Here is a 12,981-nt window from a genome sequence, read left to right as displayed (position 1 = left end):
TCAGCACAGCCGCCCGCACTCAGCACAGCCGCCCGCACTCAGCACAGCCGCCCGCACTCAGCACAGCCACCCGCACTCAGCACAGCCGCCCGCACTCAGCACAGCCGCCCGCACTCAGCACAGCCGCCCGCACTCAGCACAGCCGCCCGCACTCAGCACAGCCACGCACAGCCGCCCGCACTCACATAGCCGCCCGCACTCAGCACAGCCGCCCGCACTCAGCACAGCCGCCCGCACTCAGCACAGCCGCCCGCACTCAGCACAGCCGCCCGCACTCAGCACAGCCGCGCACAGCCACCCGCACTCAGCACAGCCGCCCGCACTCAGCACAGCTGCCCGCACTCAGCACAGCCACGCACAGCTGCCCGCACTCAGCACAGCCACGCACAGCCGCCCGCACTCAGCACAGCCGCCCGCACTCAGCACAGCCGCCCGCATTCAGCACAGCCGCCCGCACTCAGCACAGTTGCCCGCACTCAGCACAGCCACGCACAGCCGCCCACACTCAGCACAGCCGCCCGCACTCAGCACAGCCACGCACAGCCGCCCGCACTCAGCACAGCCGCCCGCACTCAGCACAGCCATGCACAGCCACCCACACTCAGCAGAGCCACGCACAGCCACCCGCATTCAGCACAGCCGCCCGCACTCAGCACAGCTGCCCGCACTCAGCACAGCCAAGCACAGCCGCCCGCACTCAGCACAGCCACGCACAGCCGCCCGCACTCAGCATAGCCCCCCGCACTCAGCACAGCCCCCCGCACTCAGCACAGCCCCCCGCACTCAGCACAGCCCCCCGCACTCAGCACAGCCATGCACAGCCACCCACACTCAGCAGAGCCACGCACAGCCACCCGCACTCAGCACAGCCGCCCGCACTCAGCACAGCCGCCCGCACTCAGCACAGCCACGCACAGCCGCCCACACTCAGCACAGCCACCCGCACTCAGCACAGCCATGCACAGCCACCCACACTCAGCAGAGCCACGCACAGCCACCCGCACTCAGCACAGCCGCCCGCACTCAGCACAGCCGCCCGCACTCAGCACAGCCACGCACAGCCGCCCGCACTCAGCACAGCCACGCACAGCCGCCCGCACTCAGCACAGCCGCCCGCACTCAGCACAGCCGCCCGCACTCAGCACAGCCGCCCGCACTCAGCACAGCCGCCCGCACTCAGCACAGCCGCCCGCACTCAGCACAGCCGCCCGCACTCAGCACAGCCGCCCGCACTCAGCACAGCCGCCCGCACTCAGCACAGCCGCCCGCACTCAGCACAGCCGCCCGCACTCAGCACAGCCGCCCACACTCAGCACAGCCACCCGCACTCAGCACAGCCACCCGCACTCAGCACAGCCACCCGCACTCAGCACAGCCATGCACAGCCACCCACACTCAGCAGAGCCACGCACAGCCACCCACACTCAGCACAGCCGCCCGCACTCAGCACAGCCGCCCGCACTCAGCACAGCCGCCCGCACTCAGCACAGCCACGCACAGCCGCCCGCACTCAGCACAGCCACGCACAGCCGCCCGCACTCAGCACAGCCGCCCGCACTCAGCACAGCCGCCCGCACTCAGCACAGCCGCCCGCACTCAGCACAGCCGCCCGCACTCAGCACAGCCGCCCGCACTCAGCACAGCCGCCCGCACTCAGCACAGCCACGCACAGCCGCCCGCACTCAGCACAGCCGCCCGCACTCAGCACAGCCGCCCGCACTCAGCACAGCCGCCCGCACTCAGCACAGCCGCCCGCACTCAGCACAGCCGCCCGCACTCAGCACAGCCGCCCGCACTCAGCACAGCCGCCCGCACTCAGCACAGCCGCCCGCACTCAGCACAGCCGCCCGCACTCAGCACAGCCACGCACAGCCGCCCGCACTCACATAGCCGCCCGCACTCAGCACAGCCGCCCGCACTCAGCACAGCCGCCCGCACTCAGCACAGCCGCCCGCACTCAGCACAGCCGCCCGCACTCAGCACAGCCGCGCACAGCCACCCGCACTCAGCACAGCCGCCCGCACTCAGCACAGCTGCCCGCACTCAGCACAGCCACGCTGTCATGATCTCTGCAGGCAGAGATCATAGCAAGCCTATAGAGGGACAAGCTCTCGGAAGATGGAACTATACTGACCATGAACTAAGCCTGCCGCGCAACTAGAAATAGCCAGGTAGCATTTCCTATTTATCGCTAGATGCCCAGCTCTGGCCTAAGACCTAAATAGCTAGCAGAGGGAAATATATGACCTGGCTCACCTCTAGAGAAATATTCCAAAGAAGACAGTAGCCCCCCACATATAATGACGGTGAGTTCAGATGAAACAACAAACGCAGCAGGAAAATAGTCTTAGCAAATTTGAGGTCCGCTTACTAGATAGCAGAAGACAGATAGTATACTTTCATGGTCAGCAGAAAAACACTAACAAAACACCATCCAGAGATTACCTTAAACTCTGGCATTAACTCATAACGCCAGAGTAGCAATCCCTGATCAACGAGAGCTTTCCAGACACAGTAACAAAACTTCAGCTGTGAACTGGAACAAATAGGCAAAACAAAACATGGACAAAAGTCCAACTTATCTAGTAGTTGTCTAGAAGCAGGAACAAGCACTGAGAGGCATCAGATAACATTGTTGACCGGCAAGAAACCACCAGAGAAATGAGCTTAAATAGCGACACCCACTACTGATGGAACCAGGTGAAACAGGAAAGAGGATGACAAGTCCAATTCCACAAGCGGCCACCGGGGGAGCCCAGAATCCAAATTCACAACAGTACCCCCCCCTCAAGGAGGGGGCACCGAACCCTCACCAGATCCACCAGGGCGACCAGGATGAGCCCTATGGAAGGCACGAACAAGATCAGAAGCATGAACATCAGATGCATTGACCCAAGAATTATCCTCCTGGCCGTAACCCTTCCAGTTGACCAGATACTGGAGTCTCCGTCTGGAAACACGAGAGTCCAAAATTTTCTCCACAACGTACTCCAACTCACCCTCAACCAACACCGGAGCAGGAGGCTCAACTGAAGGTACAACAGGTACCTCATACCTGCGCAATAACGACCGATGAAAAACGTTATGAATGGAAAAGGACGCAGGGAGGTCCAAACGGAAAGAAACAGGATTAAGAATCTCCAATATTCTATAAGGGCCGATGAACCGAGGTTTAAACTTAGGAGAAGAGACCCTCATAGGGACAAAACGAGAAGACAACCACACCAAATCTCCAACACAAAGCCGAGAACCAACACGACGATGACGGTTGGCAAAACGCTGAGTCTTCTCCTGGGACAACTTCAAATTGTCCATAACCTGCCCCCAGATGTGATGCAATCTCTCCACCACCGCATCCACTCCAGGACAATCCGAGGATTCCACCTGACCGGAGGAAAATCGAGGGTGAAACCCCGAATTACAGAAAAACGGGGACACCAAGGTGGAAGAGCTGGCCCGATTATTGAGGGCGAACTCTGCCAATGGCAAAAAAGCAACCCAATCATCCTGGTCAGCAGAGACAAAACACCTCAGATATGTCTCCAGGGTCTGATTAGTCCGCTCGGTCTGGCCATTAGTCTGAGGGTGAAAAGCAGATGAAAAAGACAAATCTATGCCCATCCTAGCACAGAATGCCCGCCAAAATCTAGACACAAATTGGGTACCTCTGTCAGAAACAATATTCTCAGGAATACCGTGCAATCGGACAACATTCTGAAAAAACAGAGGAACCAACTCAGAAGAAGAAGGCAACTTGGGCAGAGGAACCAAATGGACCATTTTAGAGAAACGGTCACAGACCACCCAGATGACAGACATCTTCTGGGAAACAGGCAGATCTGAAATAAAATCCATCGAGATGTGTGTCCAAGGCCTCTTAGGAATAGGCAAGGGCAACAGCAGTCCGCTAGCCCGAGAACTACAAGACTTGGCCCGAGCACAAACGTCACATGACTGCACAAAGACTCGCACATCTCGTGACAGGGAAGGCCACCAGAAGGATCTTGCCACCAAATCCCTGGTACCAAAAATTCCGGGATGACCTGCCAATGCAGAAGAATGTACCTCAGAGATGACTCTGCTGGTCCAATCATCCGGAACAAACAGTCTATCAGGCGGACAACGATCCGGTCTATCCGCCTGAAACTCTTGCAAGGACCGCCGCAGATCAGGAGAAACGGCCGACAAAATTACTCCCTCCCTAAGGATACCTGTGGGTTCAGAATTACCAGGAGAGTCCGGGTCAAAACTCCTAGAAAGGGCATCTGCCTTAACATTCTTAGAACCCGGTAGGTATGACACCACAAAATTAAAGCGAGAAAAAAATAAAGACCAGCGCGCCTGTCTAGGATTCAGGCGTCTGGCAGTCTCAAGATAAATCAAATTTTTGTGGTCAGTCAATACCACCACCTGATGCCTAGCCCCCTCGAGCCAATGGCGCCACTCCTCAAACGCCCACTTCATGGCCAAAAGCTCCCGATTCCCAACATCATAATTCCGCTCTGCGGGCGAAAATTTGCGAGAAAAGAAGGCACAAGGCCTAATGACGGAGCAGTCGGAACCTTTCTGCGACAACACTGCCCCAGCTCCGATCTCCGAAGCGTCAACCTCAACCTGAAAAGGCAGATTCACATCAGGCTGACGCAACACAGGGGCAGAGGCAAAACGGCGCTTAAGCTCCTGAAAGGCCTCTACAGCATGAGGGGACCAATTAGCAACATCAGCGCCTTGTCTGGTCAAATCAGTCAGTGGTTTAACGACATCCGAAAAACCAGCAATAAATCGGCGGTAAAAGTTGGCAAAGCCCAAAAATCTCTGAAGACCCTTAAGAGAGGAGGGCTGAGTCCAGTCACAAATAGCTTGCACCTTGACGGGATCCATCTCAATGGAAGAGGGAGAAAAAATATACCCCAAAAAGGAAATTTTCTGGACCCCAAAAACGCACTTAGACCCCTTCACACATATAGAATTAGACCGCAGAACCTGAAAAACTCTCCTGACCTGCTGGACATGAGAGTCCCAGTCATCAGAAAAAATCAGAATATCATCCAGATATATTATCATAAATTTATCCAGAAAATCGCGGAAAATATCATGCATAAAAGACTGGAAAACTGAAGGGGCATTAGAAAGACCAAAAGGCATGACCAAATACTCAAAGTGGCCCTCGGGCGTATTAAATGCGGTCTTCCACTCATCCCCCTGCCTGATCCGCACCAAATTATACGCCCCACGAAGATCAATTTTAGAGAACCACTTAGCACCCTCTATACGAGCAAACAAATCAGTAAGCAATGGCAATGGGTATTGATACTTAACAGTGATCTTATTCAGAAGCCGATAATCAATACATGGTCTCAAAGAGCCGTCTTTTTTTGAGACAAAGAAAAACCCAGCTCCCAAGGGAGAAGAAGATGGACGAATATGTCCCTTTTCCAAAGACTCCTTTATATATTCCCGCATAGCAGCATGTTCCGGCACAGACAGATTAAACAAACGACCCTTTGGATATTTACAACCCGGTATCAAATCTATGGCACAATCGCACTCACGGTGCGGAGGTAACGACCCAAGCTTGGGTTCGTCAAAGACGTCTTGATAATCAGAGAGGAACTCAGGGACTTCAGAGGGAATGGACGACGAAATAGAAACCAAAGGTAAGTCCCCATGAATACCCTTACATCCCCAGCTCAACACAGACATTGCTCTCCAGTCCAAGACTGGGTTGTGAGACTGCAACCATGGCAATCCCAGTACCAAATCGTCATGTAAATTATACAGCACCAGGAAACGAATAATCTCCTGGTGATCCGGATTGATACGCATGGTTACTTGTGTCCAGTATTGTGGTTTATTATTAGCCAATGGGGTGGAGTCAATCCCCTTCAGAGGAATAAGAGTCTCCAAAGGCTCTAAATCAAAACCACAACGATTGGCAAAGGACCAATCCATAAGACTCAGAGCGGCGCCAGAGTCAACATAGGCGTCCGTGGCAATGGATGACAAAGAGCAAATCAGGGTTACAGACAAAATAAACTTAGACTGAATGGTGCCAATGGAAACAGACTTATCAAGCTTCTTTGTACGCCTAGAGCATGCTGATATAACATGAGTAGAATCCCCACAATAGAAACACAATCCATTCTTCCGTCTAAAATTCTGTCGCTCGCTCCTGGACAGAATTCTATCACACTGCATACTTTCTGGCGTCTTTTCCATAGACACCGCCAGATGGTGCACCGGTTTGCGCTCCCGCAGACGCCTATCAATCTGAATAGCCATTGTCATGGACTCATTCAGACCTGCAGGCACAGGGAACCCCACCATAACATCCTTAACGGCATCAGAGAGACCTTCTCTGAAAGTTGCCGCCAAGGCGCACTCATTCCACTGAGTAAGCACAGACCATTTACGGAATTTTTGGCAGAAAACTTCAGCTTCGTCTTGCCCCTGAGATAGTGCCATCAAAGTTTTTTCTGCCTGAAGTTCCAAATGAGGTTCCTCATAAAGCAAGCCCAAGGCCAGAAAAAACGCATCCACATCGCGTAACGCAGGATCCCCTGCTGGCAATGAGAAGGCCCAATCTTGAGGGTCACCCCTGAGCAAGGAAATCACAATCCTAACCTGCTGAGCAGGGTCTCCAGCTGAACGAGACTTCAGGGACAAATAAAGCTTACAATTATTTCGGAAATTCTGGAAGCTAGCTCTATTCCCTGTGAAGAACTCCGGCAAAGGAATTCTCGGCTCAGATACCGGAGCATGTACCACAAAATCTTGTAAATTTTGTACTTTCGTGATGAGATTATTCAAACCCGCAGTTACACTCTGGAGATCCATTATTGTCAGGTGCACACAGAGCCATACAGAGATTAGGAGGAGAGAGAGAAAAAAGACTGCAGCAAGGCAAACTGGAGGAAAAAAAAAAAAAAAAAATTCCAGCAGACTTCTTATAACTCTCCTTTCTCAACCTGGGTCTTTAACACTTTATTGGCCGGTCAAACTGTCATGATCTCTGCAGGCAGAGATCATAGCAAGCCTATAGAGGGACAAGCTCTCGGAAGATGGAACTATACTGACCATGAACTAAGCCTGCCGCGCAACTAGAAATAGCCAGGTAGCATTTCCTATTTATCGCTAGATGCCCAGCTCTGGCCTAAGACCTAAATAGCTAGCAGAGGGAAATATATGACCTGGCTCACCTCTAGAGAAATATTCCAAAGAAGACAGTAGCCCCCCACATATAATGACGGTGAGTTCAGATGAAACAACAAACGCAGCAGGAAAATAGTCTTAGCAAATTTGAGGTCCGCTTACTAGATAGCAGAAGACAGATAGTATACTTTCATGGTCAGCAGAAAAACACTAACAAAACACCATCCAGAGATTACCTTAAACTCTGGCATTAACTCATAACGCCAGAGTAGCAATCCCTGATCAACGAGAGCTTTCCAGACACAGTAACAAAACTTCAGCTGTGAACTGGAACAAATAGGCAAAACAAAACATGGACAAAAGTCCAACTTATCTAGTAGTTGTCTAGAAGCAGGAACAAGCACTGAGAGGCATCAGATAACATTGTTGACCGGCAAGAAACCACCAGAGAAATGAGCTTAAATAGCGACACCCACTACTGATGGAACCAGGTGAAACAGGAAAGAGGATGACAAGTCCAATTCCACAAGCGGCCACCGGGGGAGCCCAGAATCCAAATTCACAACACCACGCACAGCTGCCCGCACTCAGCACAGCCACGCACAGCCGCCCGCACTCAGCACAGCCGCCCGCACTCAGCACAGCCGCCCGCATTCAGCACAGCCGCCCGCACTCAGCACAGCCGCCCGCACTCAGCACAGCCACGCACAGCCGCCCACACTCAGCACAGCCGCCCGCACTCAGCACAGCCACGCACAGCCGCCCGCACTCAGCACAGCCGCCCGCACTCAGCACAGCCATGCACAGCCACCCACACTCAGCAGAGCCACGCACAGCCACCCGCATTCAGCACAGCCGCCCGCACTCAGCACAGCTGCCCGCACTCAGCACAGCCAAGCACAGCCGCCCGCACTCAGCACAGCCACGCACAGCCGCCCGCACTCAGCATAGCCCCCCGCACTCAGCACAGCCCCCCGCACTCAGCACAGCCCCCCGCACTCAGCACAGCCCCCCGCACTCAGCACAGCCCCCCGCACTCAGCACAGCCACGCACAGCCGCCCACACTCAGCACAGCCACGCACAGCCACCCGCACTCAGCACAGCCACGCACAGCCCCCCGCACTCAGCACAGCCGCCCGCGCTCAGCACAGCCGCCCGCGCTCAGCACAGCCACGCACAGCCGCCCGCACTCAGCACAGCCACGCACAGCCGCCCGCACTCAGCACAGCCACGCACAGCCGCCCGCACTCAGCACAGCCACGCACAGCCGACCGCACTCAGCACAGCCACGCACAGCCAACCGCACTCAGGACAGCCACGCACAGCCGCCCACACTCAGCACAGCCACCTGCACTGAGCACAGCCACGCACAGCCGCCCGCACTCAGCACAGCCACGCACAGCCGCCCGCACTCAGTACAGCCACGCACAGCCGCCCGCACTCAGCACAGCCACGCACAGCCGCCCACACTCAGCAGCCGCCCACACTCAGCACAGCCACGCACAGCCGCATGCACCCAACACAGCCGCACGCACTCAGCACAGCCGCACGCAGCCGCCCGCACTCAGCACAGCCACCCACAGCCGCCCGCGCTCAGCACAGCCGCCCGCGCTCAGCACAGCCGCCCGCACTCAGCACAGCCACCGGCACTCAGCACAGCCACCCGCACTCAGCACAGCCACGCACAGCTGCCCGCACTCAGCACAGCCGCCCGCACTCAGCACAGCCGCCCTCAGCAAAGCCGCACGCACTCAGCACAGCCGCCCGCACTCAGCACAGCCGCCCGCACTCAGCACAGCCGCCCGCACTCAGCACAGCCACGCACAGCCGCCCGCACTCAGCACAGCCACGCACAGCCGCCCGCACTCAGCACAGCCACGCACAGCCGCCGGCACTCAGCACAGCCACGCACAGCCGCCCGCACTCAGCACAGCCACCCGCACTCAGCACAGCCACGCACAGCCGCCCGCACTCAGCACAGCCACACACAGCCGCACTCAGCACAGCCGCCTACACTCAGCACAGCCGCCCGCACTCAGCACAGCCGCCCGCACTCAGCACAGCCGCCCGCACTCAGCACAGCCGCCCGCACTCAGCACAGCAGCCTGCACTCAGCACAGCAGCCCGCACTCAGCACAGCAGCCCGCACTCAGCACAGCAGCCCGCACTCAGCACAGCCACGCACAGAACCCCGCACTCAGCACAGCCACGCACAGAACCCCGCACTCAGCACAGCCACGCACAGAACCCCGCACTCAGCACAGCCGCCCGCACTCAGCACAGCCGCCCGCACTCAGCACAGCCGTAGTAGAGCCGGAGAGAGAAAGATGGGAGCAACATATGGCAGAATGGAAACAGGAACAGGCAGAATGGGTGCAGCACATTATTACAGAATGGGGGCACAGGATGGGAGCAGCACATGACAGAATGGGGCGCAGGATGGGAACAGCACATGACAGAATGATTGCGCACGATGGGAGCAGCACATGACAGAATGGGGGTGCAGGATGGGAGCAGCACATGACAGAATGGGGGCGCACACATGACAGGATGGGGGTGCAGGATGGGAGCACATGACAAGATGGGGCGCAGGATGGGAGCACATGACAAGATGGGGATGCAGGATGGAGCAGCACATGACAGGATGGGGACGCAGGATGGAGCAGCACATGACAGAATGGGGGCACAGGATGGGAGCAGCACATGACAGAATGGGGGCGCACACATGACAGGATGGGGGTGCAGGATGGAGCAGCATATGACAGGATGGGGGCGCAGGATGGGAGCACATGACAGGATGGGGATGCAGGATGGAGCAGCACATGACAGGATGGGGGCGCAGGATGGAGCAGCACATGACAGGATGGGAGAGCAAGATGGGAGCAGCACATACCAGGATGGAGACCATATACCAATATAAATGCTCGCCACCCGGGCGTAGAACGGGTTCAATAGCTAGTATAATGTATATGTGCCCAAAACAGTGCTCAAAATACAGTTTTTCATGCATAAAACAAAGCCTCGGGCAGCCATGTTTTTTCTTCTCATCGGTGGGGAAAAAACTGAAAAAACCCTCCTCACCTGAAATTCAAAGCAGATTTCCCATGGAAATGATTTTTTAGAGCTATCGAGAAGAATTTTTGAGATGATCTTCTGCAAAACCCCATGATAAAACCTGTGCACAGCCTTACTATGATGTCAGACAATTCAGGAGCTGATCTGCCGGACTGCGCATGGAAACTGGGAGAAGTTTTCTTTCTCTGCGGACTCTTAAACTTTTTGTAGTTTTGCTGTTTCTAATCAGGAGCGTGAAACTGGTTCCAGATTCCGAGGGGCCCGGGACGTTTTGGCAAATGACTTGTGTCCACAGAAGCAGTAAATTCAGGAACCGCAGGAAAATTTGATCGATGCTTCATGCGGAATCAGATGTTGTTTCTTGTGTCCGTAACTATAAACTTCTGTGACCCCCTGTGCAAAATCAGGAGCAGGACCCCATCTATGTAAGTCGCAGAGGACCAGGGTGCGACTACTATGATCTTTATATTCCCTATACCCCGGGGGGCTACATGGCGCATTTCAGTCATTCTCAAATCATGGCACACGTACCCCCGAAACAAGAGGAATGCCCACTTTGGTAGTCCACAGCTGCAAACTTTCCACCTGCATCATCCTTGGTGGTTTTTCTGATTAGTAAGCCCCATAATGGAGCAGCACAATGACACCACAAGGATGCCGGTCGGTCGTAGGAGGTTTGCAGGGCTCTGGTCCATCAGCCATGGACTGCCAACGTGGCCACTGGGCTAGGATCCTACAATCTATTTGCTTGACTCTGGTCATAACTTCTTCACGAATTGATGGTTCTCACTTGAGTTTGCACAATTTTTTCAACATGGTCTGATTTTTTTTTGCTATTGTCGCTTACAAGCGCCATGTAAGCTGAGTATTAAAGGGATTGCATGGCAATGGATAAACCACACATGCCCAATGGCCATGGTTTGGGTATTGCAGCTCAGGTGTATTGAAGTTGTATTGTATTGGTGCTGAGCTGTAATACCAGGAACAGCCTAAATGACGAGAGTAGCGCTGTTGATGAAGGAAATTAGCCATGTTTTTGCAGTTGGTGATGTTTAGCATGTTGGAGAGATGTTACTTACAATCTGCGGGCATTGATGGCGATGCAGACGGAGAAGATCAGACCCAGACACACCAGGGAGACGCAGACGATCAACCACTCTGTAAAATACAAAAATATTACGTTTGTAGTTTTTGATCTGATCTCGAACTGATTTTTCTGTGATCGTAGAACAGAGATGTGAAAACCCTATGAATATTTGCAGAGCTGCCATCGCAGAGGCTCAGGAGACTCCTGGACTTAAGTGTGAACTCCTGGACCTCCCACCCAAAGTTGGTAAATCTCCTGGGAGCCATCAGTGCCTCCAAAAACCAGCGCGCCCGAAGGTGCATGGTGGTGCGATGCTTCATCACCATATGGGACCCCGGTTTAAAAATGCACATCCAGGAGGGAAGCACCGGCGATGGTGGCATCTGCATCGGCTCTAGCACTGTGCCCCTGAAGAAGGCTCAGATGACTGTCCATCGAGCGCCTTCCACAAGCCTCACACTTCAGAGAGGCCGGACACCACTCAACCTTCCCAGCTTCCTCTCAGGTTCTCAGATTGGACCTCCTATCATGGAGTGGGACAACATAAATTACCCATTGCAACTGCTTCCCCCTCCCCCCAAACTTGACATATGGATGTCTAATATTGCAACGATGTCCCCTGACTTAAAGAAGTATTCATATTTCAGTTGTTGATCACTTAGTAATCGCTGGGGGTCTGACATCTGAGACTCCCACTGATTCTGAAAATCAGGAGGCAGCAGCTCCGCTCTGAGTCCTCTGCACAGGGGTATATTCCCGATCTCTCGCTGTGGTTCTTTGTGCGGCAGGGACACAGATGTGCAGGGTAAAGGCGCTGCAGCCATTCATTTTCATGATCGATGGAGGTCTCGGAGATGGTATTATGATTAGATATAAGATGTGACGTCTTACCTGGCACCTCTGCCCGGCGTCGATGCTTGTTCTTAGGGGAGCCTGAATTTCCTTCTGCTGATCCTGATGGCGTATCAGTAACGTCAGGAACTGTGTCACTCACGTCCTGGTCATGTTCCAACAAATGTGTCCTATCTGTGGAAGAAACACATATAATATAATTGTGGGTAATAGAGCACGTGATCGGTACCCATACACGTGTCCGCTACTGTAAAATGGGGCACCAATGGTAATAAGTCAGTTATAATGGACCTTCATGGGTTTGGGCCTAATGTCATCACTTTTCTAGACTAGACATAGCTGAGAAGATGTGTATAATGGACAGGGATGTGATGGTATAACATAGTCAGAAGATGAATAAATGAGAAAAAAGGTGGAAAAGATAGGTGGCACCAATATGGAGATAGGAGATAGGTGGCACCAATATGGCTGCCAGAGATAAAGGATCCCATTTACTCTGTAGCATTTGTAGTGCAAGTTATTATAGCCCTCAGGTGGCAATTGGTTGAAGGAATTTAGAAGATCTAGATGGTGTTCATTAATGTAATCCTAAATGGGTTTCCCAAGGTCTGGCAAGTGATAACTTTTATCTTAATACAACCAGGACCATTGACTTGCCCCCTGTTCTATTACAGATGCCACCATGGTCAGACTAGCTACCCCAAGTCCTGAAGGATATTGGCCCTAATGCAAACTTTGTAGGGAACTGCTCAACCTACCATGTGCCATTTCTAATACTGGTGTCTTCATAAGTTGCTCAAGGACTCTCAAGCCC

General features: G+C 54.0%; 1 protein-coding gene across 2 annotated transcripts in view; it reads right to left on the bottom strand.

Annotated features, from left to right (window-relative positions):
* Window positions 1-12,981, bottom strand: part of CD44 (CD44 molecule (IN blood group)) — an 87,658-nt gene that overhangs the window by 23,099 nt on the left and 51,578 nt on the right. For both annotated transcript variants that reach the window (XM_077287008.1, XM_077287010.1), the window contains 2 exons: window positions 12,207-12,341; window positions 11,308-11,386 (listed from right to left, as the gene is read on the bottom strand). In XM_077287008.1, the coding sequence (XP_077143123.1) occupies window positions 11,308-11,386; window positions 12,207-12,341 (214 nt within the window). The remainder of the gene's footprint in view (window positions 1-11,307; window positions 11,387-12,206; window positions 12,342-12,981) is intronic.

This window comes from Ranitomeya variabilis, chromosome 2, assembly GCF_051348905.1.
Source record: "Ranitomeya variabilis isolate aRanVar5 chromosome 2, aRanVar5.hap1, whole genome shotgun sequence".
In the NCBI taxonomy this organism is placed as follows: Eukaryota; Metazoa; Chordata; class Amphibia; order Anura; family Dendrobatidae; genus Ranitomeya; species Ranitomeya variabilis.
This window is presented reverse-complemented; position numbering and strand designations above follow the sequence as displayed.